Source organism: Montipora capricornis, chromosome 3 (assembly GCF_036669925.1).
Source record: "Montipora capricornis isolate CH-2021 chromosome 3, ASM3666992v2, whole genome shotgun sequence".
NCBI classification, from domain to species: Eukaryota; Metazoa; Cnidaria; class Anthozoa; order Scleractinia; family Acroporidae; genus Montipora; species Montipora capricornis.
Window position 1 is genome coordinate 30273106 of NC_090885.1, and position 8965 is coordinate 30282070.

The 8965-nt window shown below is 39.2% G+C and overlaps 1 protein-coding gene across 1 annotated transcript; it reads left to right on the forward strand.

The window, feature by feature from the left end:
• Nucleotides 1-99: 99 nt before the first annotated feature.
• Nucleotides 100-8744, forward strand: LOC138040078 (uncharacterized). The gene is made up of 4 exons (XM_068885865.1): nt 100-157; nt 4831-5085; nt 6089-6913; nt 7469-8744. Exons 1-4 carry the CDS (start codon nt 100-102, stop codon nt 7843-7845), a joined length of 1515 nt encoding a protein of 504 aa, XP_068741966.1. The 3' UTR covers nt 7846-8744.
• Nucleotides 8745-8965: the final 221 nt, after the last annotated feature.

The window sequence follows — 8965 nt, forward strand, 5'->3', positions numbered from 1 at the left end:
GTAGATATGTCGACGACACTTTTGCTTTGTTTAATACCGAGCAGGATGCTTTATCTTTCTTTAGTTATATCAACAGCCCATCCTAACATCAAGTTTACTATGGAGAAGGAAGAAAACCACAAGCTTCCCTTCTTAGATGTGCTTTTAGATAACCATAGTAATCAGGGCATTATTTCCTCGGTTTTCCACAAGAAGACCTACACCGGTCTTCTCACTAATTATTACAGCTTTGTACCTTTCAGTTACAAATTAGGACTAGTACGCACTCTGGTTGACCGAGTATTTAAAATTAATAATACTGTGACTGATTTTCACTTGGACATAAGCAACCTTACCAAAACATTAAGGAAGAATTTGTTTCCTTCTAGCGTTATCGAGAATGTTGTTAGAAAATTTCTCAACAGTTACTTTACCTCCGATTCCTCTCAGAGTGTTGCTCGGAAGGACAATTGTTTGTATTTTAAATTACCGTACATCGGTCCTTTTTTCATCATAACAAAACGCAGAATTAAGAAATTAGTCAACAAATTTGCAGCGACCTGGAAATTAAGTTGGTGTTCACCCCGTTTAAAATTAGGAGTTGGTTTGGGGCGAAGGATCCTATCCCTGCGGGCTTACGATCGCGAGTCATTTACAAGTTTTCATGTGCAGGCTGTAATGCCTGTTATATTGGTGAAACCAATAGACATTTCGCCACTCGCATCCGTGAACATCTCGCCTCCGACAAACATTCCCACATATTTAAGCACTTGAGAGGTTCTGAAAATTGTCGCTCCCGGTGTTCAGAAGACTGTTTTAAAATCCTCGACTCTGCTTCCACACGTTTCCAATTGAAAATCAAAGAAGCCATGCATATCCTTTGGGAGCAGCCATCTTTAAATTCCCAAGTCAAACATCTTAATTTATCCCTTTCATACTAATTAGTTTCTTTTCTTAGCCTAAACAGTTTGGTTTTTTCTGTTTTGTTTCGTGGTTGGGTGTTTTTATTCTGTTCTCGCCTTCATCCTTAATTATTCATGTTATATCTCACTTTGTTACACTATTTGTTGCTCAACTTTAGTTTATTTCTCATTTGTCAACTGACGATGGATGATGTTTCATCCGAAACATGTATTGATTAAATATGAATTTCAAAAACATCGTATGGATCATGAAAGCGATATCTTACTTCGTGCTGCTAAGAAGTTTTGGTATTATATATATATATATGTATATATGTATATAGAGAGAGAGAGAGGAGAGAGAGAGAGAGAGAGAGAGAGAGAGAGAGAGAGAGAGAGTGTAGGAGAGAAACCCTGACAATGCACCCCAAATAATCATATTTTTAACTGAATAAATGTGTGAAAGAAAATTTGCCCTGAGCGGGATTTGAACCCACGTCCCCCCATTACTAGTCGGGTGTGATCACCACTACACCACCAGGACAACCATGCTGGCAACACAGCCATCGACGATGTGATTTACGTGGTTTAAGGCGTGGGCCTCCCGGGAAATTTTCTTTCAAGGTGACAAAGTAGGAGAGCCTAAAACTTCACTTGAAACGCATCAAAGGAGCAATTTAAGTATACACAACGGTATTCAACTTAGTGGATGACAAGGAAGGATCCTAGAAGGATACAGGATAATATTAATTTTAGAGAGAGGACAATGCACACCCCAAATAATCATATTTTTAACTGAATAAATGTGTGAAAGAAAATTTGCCCTGAGCGGGATTTGAACCCACGTCCTCCCATTACTAGTCGGGTGTGATCACTACTACACCACCAGGACAACCATGCTGGCAACACAGCCATCGACGATGTGATTTACGTGGTTTAAGGCGTGGGCCTCCCGGGAAATTTTCTTTCGAGGTGACAAAGTAGGGGAGCCTATAACTTCACTTGAAACCCAACCAAGGATCAACTTAATGATGCACGACCGTAGTCAACTTAGCGGATGACAAGGAAGGATCCTAGAAGGATACAGGCTAATTTTAATTTTAGAGAGAGTGTAGGAGAGAAACCCTGACAATGCACACCCCAAATAATCATATTTTTAACTGAATAAATGTGTGAAAGAAAATTTGCCCTGAGCGGGATTTGAACCCACGTCCCCCCATTACTAGTCGGGTGTGATCACCACTACACCACCAGGACAACCATGCTGGCAACAGAGCCATCGACGATGTGATTTACGTGGTTTAAGGCGTGGGCCTCCCGGGGAAATTTATTTCGAGGTGACAAAGTAGGGGAGCCTATAACTTCACTTGAAACCCAATCAAGGATCAACTTAATGATGCACGACCGTAGTCAACTTAGCGGATGACAAGGAAGGATCCTAGAAGGATACAGGCTAATTACAGGCTATATAACTAACTGCAGACAGTATTGTTTCGGCCTTCTGGGCCTCATCAGTGCAGTGCTGATGTCTGTGATGGAGGTTAAGCTTATAAAGCCACCCCAAATGTCCCACACATGTGGTACATCTAAGCCATGCCAGAGTGCTCAAACTAGCGAGCTAGTGAGCATGCGCAATTGCTAGCGGAAAGAAACGTATTTGACTGTTTTGAAATCTGATTAAAGTGTATTAGTTGAGCGGGTTCTATGAGTTAAATCCCGACCGTTAAAGGCTTGCCTTTCGTTAAGGCTCAAGTAACGTTCGCAACTGCGTTTATCTCAGTGAAAATTAGTTTTTTTCACGGTTAATACATCTCTCTCACTCACTTGCGGTCTTCATATACAACAACAGACACTAGAAAACAGCGAAAAATGACACGTCTGCTTTGTACATGTGATTTACCCAGAAATCGTGTTAAGAACTTTTGGCAAGTTTGTTTGAAGGATTCGATGGCGAATGCATTCCTCTAAATTGGTGATGACATTTAGTTGGACACAGGATAGTTTTACTTGTCTTATGTTTGCAGCATATAGAGGTTGCTGCTTTTGATACAATGTTACGCTTTGAAACTGAAGAGATTCCTCCTTCTGGCAAAACTGGAGAAGCATCATTGTTATCTTTTCGTTAAATCAACTTATCGGGTCGACGACAAGCGTCAGTAAGTAACCTCTTTCTTCAAGTGAGCATGGAACCTCAATCTTCTTCGAACCACTTATATTCACCGTTTTCTTTCAGCATCGACACTTGGCAACACTCCACCACATGTATATTTATAAGTTAGGGTACAAGGACTTGGCTTTTGCCAGGATAGCAATCAATATCTTAAGTCTAATAAACTTTGGGCATAACACAAAATCTACCTTCTTAATACTTGAATCGCGGGATTAGATTCAGTTTTAATAATGGCAAATGATTGATCGCGCTTCAGGTCCAGATAAAATATGTTTAATTGCCCGTGAGAGTATGAAAGCAGTGCTAGTTAAGCTATCATTTAAATCCTATTTTACGATATTCAATGGAATCACAACCAGTGATAACCAAAGCTCTACATTTCAATGACCGTCCCGGATTATTGATGTACATTTTTTAAAGATACTTCCGAAATAGTTTCCTTTTTTTATTCCTTCTCTGCATACTTTTGTGTGCATGATCTGTTGCCCCCACCTCCCCCAACCCTCTCTCCTCATTAGCACACATTTCCTTGCTTTACATGGGGTGGTGAAAGGTAACTGCTCTCACCACTGCGCAAACTCATTGCGGTAATTTAGTCAATCTTACCAACATCTTAAGATAAAAACTAGCGATAAAATTTTTTGACGTTTCGATCTCGCTGAGATCATTTTCAAGTTTGAAAAAAGTGAATAAAACTTTGCCTATAAGAAGTAAAATCACACGTGAGAATATTAAAGGCGATAAAAATGTGGAAAAATGTACTAAGCGTTACAAAAGGTAAGTGATAAAAACTAAAAAAAGGCTAGATAACAATAGGACAAAAGCTTTACAAAAGAATATATGAAATACTCCGAGCTATAAAAATAACTTTGCACGGATGGAGTCAGACTGCGTGTTCAAAGATGGATTAAGTTCTTTTATAAAAAGCATCTCATAAATTAAGCAGTCAAATTTGCTCTGGCACTTCCGTAAGATCTTGAAACTACGAGATAAGTCCCTAGCTTGGGTCTATCCCATATCGATCTCTGACATGTTTCCTGACGGCAGATCCCTTATGTTCTTCAATGCTTTGATGCAGGTGTGGGCATGTGTAGCCGACATAATCCGCATCGCACAGATCACACTTAAAATGGTAATTAACACATTGCTGGTTAACAATAGGGGGTTCGCTTTCTCTTGGCTTGATGTTAGATCCGATCTTTCGGCTTTCGTCAGAGATCAACATTGGAGGGACCCAATGGACATATCTCGTAGTTTCAAGATCTTACGGAAGTGCCAGAGCAACTTTGACTGCTTAATTTATGAGATGCTTTTTATAAAAGAACTAAAGCCAACTTTGAACACGCAGTCTGACTCCATCCGTGCAAAGTTATTTTTATAGCTTGGAGTATTTCATATATTCTTTTGTGAAGCTTATTGTCCTATTGTTATCTAGCCGTTTTTAGTTTTTATAATTTGTAACGCTTAGTACATGTTTCCACGTTTACATGTTTTTATCGCTTTTAATATTCTCACGTGTGATTTTACTTCTTATAGGCAAAGTTTTATTCACTTTTTTCAAACTTGAAAATGATCTCAGCGAGATCGAAACGTCGAAAAATTTTATCGCTAGTTTTTATCTTAAAATGTATTTCGAAGAAACTACTTCTTACCAACATCACCGCAAATGTCGGTGCAGTAACAACCAAACAGGTCGTCATACCATAGCATTAGGGAAATGGCGCGGACCATAAAATTCATGGAAAAAATTAAACGATTTTGTTTTTTTTTTCTTCGAAGAAATTGCAATTGACGAGGTAAAAGATGGCATAATTCAATCTGAGTTACCTAACACAATAGAGGTCAAGTGCCAGGATAAAGGTCCCGACGGCCACAAAGGAGAGCAGTCCAGGTATTTGGACGAGGAAAGAATGGCTTTCGTTCAAAATTATTTAGAAGGAGCAGACGATGCACGCAGTGTGAAAACAGAAACAAGTGACAGTGGAATGGAAACTCGTAGCATACCATCTGAATTTGAAATGGAAGAAAGAAGCGGTAAGGCTGTAGTGTTTTTCAGTCGCGCCATGCCTTTCGTCTTTACTATCTTGCCTCCTTGTTAAGTTTCCGCTTCATTGCATACTTTTAACGCGTGAGAGGCATTCTGTAAAAAAAATATCACCGGTTCTGTTAGGGTCAGGGTCGTCAGTGCTTTCAATATTCACGGAAAAGTTGCTCCCCAAGGTGGAAACCACTCAATGAAACTATTTTTACAAAAAATGAATAAACGGAGGGACCCATTGCGACGTTTCCGTAGAATCTGTTCCATAGGCATAAATGCTACCTGGAAATTTTTTATTATGGACAATGTAATACCTTTGGTTTTCGAAAGTTGAGTTCATTGTTATTTCAATGAAAAAGGTATTCTATTTCGGTTATGCAGTGAAGGAACCACGCACTTAAGTTCAATTAGTTTCACTTTGTGTTCACTTGCTATACAGCTTGTATTGATAGGTGAATCCAATCGAAAAGTTGTGATATCTAAGCCCCAGTTATATATTTTATGAAAAACATGAGGGTAATTCGAAACCCTGCTAAGAATGCAGTATCCCTTCGGGTTCTTTAGCACAATGTTTGAGTTAGTAACAGAAGACTGTAGAACCTGGAAATTGAGAAAAGGACGAGATTGCAGAAAATTAATTCTGTTTTTATAGGAATGAGGCATACTACAATGTTCTCTTTTGTTTTTAATGAGATGTAAATCAGCTGGAAAGTGGTTTCTGCAATCCCGCACTGTAGTGTGAATATTTGCTCACCGAATTCACAGGCTGATAAAGTCATCTCGAAAAATGAAAATTTTGGAACCTGGGAATTCACACCAGGAATTCACGAGCTGATTAAGTTACCGAAAAATAAAATAAACGTTACTTTGGAAAGGATATCTCGTAAAAATGAAATAACAATAATAAAATTAAGCGAATAAAAAAATAGACTAGCAACTCAGCTCGCAAAACTAGTGATCAATCACGAATATTAATTTTTGTTTTACTTCTCTCCTTAGAATTCCACCATGCATATGATCCCTGTTTGAAAGACGTTAGTAAAGAATTAGTCAGGGAGTTGACCGCAAGACTTGACTTTGATAAAGTTTCACGGGATATGTTTTATAAGTCATTTGGACTAGACCAACATAAGGTACCGTATTACCTTGGAATGAGGCAAGAAATTAGCGAATTATTTCCAGATACTCCCATTAACTTGTTAAAAGATGTCTGTAAGGCCTTGCAGCTGTATGATCTCGTTGACCTTCTTGAGAAAGTGAAACCTCGAAGATTGCGTCCTGCTCTTCCGCTGAAAGAGATGGCAAAGTTAATGTATCATCGTAATCGGCCAACAACGGTTTATAGGAAGGCGAAAGTTTTGATTATTGATAACAAGGACAGCATTTCACGGAACACATCACTCATCACTCATCTTTTCGAGAAGGTCTGTCCAGGAAGCGAAATTTGTAGCGTGGTAACAACTTGCTCACCGACACAAGAAAGGTATTTCCTGGAAGAAGAGAGGTACGCTATTGAACACGCCATACGTAGTATTGATCGTCGTATATCGCCACGGAAGTGGATTAAAAGGGATGGAGAATGGGAGCCTTTGGACACTGGTCCTGATGTCGACCAAGAGACTGTCAGCAAACCGTACATATCCACTCTCCTGATACCTCTATCCGACGACCCTGTAAGAAAAATTGGAATTTTGAAACGTGAAAAGGAAGATTTGCTGGCGAGAAAAAAATACATCGAGGTCATGATCAAGGAGGAAGATCTGGGAAAGAAAGAATTGAAAGCCAAACTTTCGCTGGTTTGCGAGGAATGGAGTCAAGGCAAAGGTGAGATAAAAACTCGAAATTTTGCTCCGTCACTACCTAGCTTGATCGATAGACACAAAGACTAGAGACAGACAGTGGTCTAAGAAGAGTATGCATGAGACTGACTAAACACGCTATTGCGCATAAACGTTTCTTCGGACGAAGAGACAAGACAAAGATGTGCGCCAGAAATGGTGTCACTAAAAACCAGACATTACGAAGTTGCTACTGGTTTTCTCTAGGGCAAATTTGCTCGTTTGTATTATAAATTTCTTAAACAAAACAAGAAATTTGAAAGCGTTGACTGTGATAGTTAAGAAGCTGAATGAAATTCGTTGCGTAGCTGACTATGGTTGAGTTTCCGATAAGAAAATATCAGAAATTATACACGACATTTCCCGCGCTCTCTTGTTCCACTATCCCAATAAAAAGGGGCAATACATTTTGACACTTCTCTTTGCTTGCATTGCAGAACACCGTAGGTCTCCAAAGTATTTGTAAATTGATTCCGAAAAACGTCTGAATTAATAATTAAGAGCTTTTAAAATTCACTGTTTCTATCGTATTTCCTTATAGGTGACCAAAGTGTTATTTTGTTCCTGTTTCAATTGAGCGCTGGTGCACGAATCAGGGGCTCGGATCCAACTACCGACATTGCAATCGAGAGGCTGGAATCTTTTCCAACTGAAGCAAAGTTTTTGTTAACACCTGAAAATTGGACAATAACTCGTGACGACGGAAAACTGAGAAACATTATTTCTGAAAGTCTTTATGTGCAGTATTTGCATGGTGATGTTGTGGCAACCATTTCTGAAATTCTTTCTAAGCGCTACCAAACCCTGGACCTCATTTCAATCATGAGAGAAGTGCAAAGGTCTGTCAAAGGACTAATTAGAATTACGGACAATTTGTCTTCCATTCCTAGATTTCGGGAGATAGAGAAACTGTCATAGATTGCTAATTCTTTTTTTTTTTTTTTTACTTTTTCTTACAACATAACCCAATTCGATACTTAGGAACTTCGTCGTGTTTAGAAAGTTGCTTGCTTTTCGGCCTTGGTAAAAGGATCAGTCAGTAGTCTTTCAGAATTTTTCAGACTTTTTCTTAGTCCAAGAGCTAATGGTCATTTGTATCGAAAGTTCGTATATTCATTCATTTTTTCTTGAAAGATCGGGATTCCAAAACACTGACCACAGTCAAACTAAGGGCGCTTTCCATTTGACAGAACTGACCGGCCAGACCGGTCATTTGGGAGGACTAACTCTACAACGCCTTCAAATTAACAAACCCCGAGGATGATATATACTTTTCCATAAGAGTGTGAGGGATTATCGAGCAAGTGTTCCTTCAAACTGTTGCATTTGTTTTGCAAAATGACAGGTCTGGCCGGCCAGTTCTGACAAAAGCAAAGCGCCCTAAAAGTCCTCTATTCTGTACAGTTTAATACAACTATGACAAGCGATAGATTAGACCTTTAGGCCTTTTTCGCGACATTGCTGTTTTGTACATCCCCTGTCTTTTGGCCCAACAACAAGTAAGGTGACAATTTAGACCAACATTAACCGCCGCGAAATTGTTAACTTACCTGCTTGCAATATGCAACTAGAAGCTCCAAAAAGCTTACACTGGGTTGCCTGTGGTACGCGTTACACAAAAAAAGAAGGGACTGAATTGGGTGCTTTTCAAGTGGGGCGTCATTAAGACCATTTGAGGGGTCACCCACATGTCGCGCCAGCAGAGGCCTGTTGGCTCACACGTTCACACGCTTAATTATTTTGTAATGTCCTGTCCCATTTTGAGGTCTTTTAGTTTTTTAAGCTTTGGTAATAAATTCAGTTTAAAGATAACAAAACACGCTCTTGAGTAAAATTCACTCGTTTCTTCTTTAAATAAATAGTCTGCAAAAAACTAACTGCAAATTGCTCTGACGGACGTTTTCCAGCATGTCTTGCAGTTGCACTAAGCAAACGTTTATTCCACACACTAAGAAAGGACTGAAGGTGTTGTTTCCGCTTCATAATTCCTCTTCTTGTTAGTCTAATCTGATGCCAGGTCAAAACATTGTTTGGCTTT

Coding starts and splice junctions, on each gene's coding strand:
- LOC138040078 (XM_068885865.1), top strand. CDS start 100: ATGGAGAAGGAAGAAAACCACAAGCTTCCCTTCTTAGATGTGCTTTTA. Junction 158..4,830: donor TGTGCTTTTAGATAACCATA/GTAATCAGGGCA, acceptor TTTTCTTCGAAG/AAATTGCAATTGACGAGGTA. Junction 6,914..7,468: donor GGAATGGAGTCAAGGCAAAG/GTGAGATAAAAA, acceptor ATTTCCTTATAG/GTGACCAAAGTGTTATTTTG.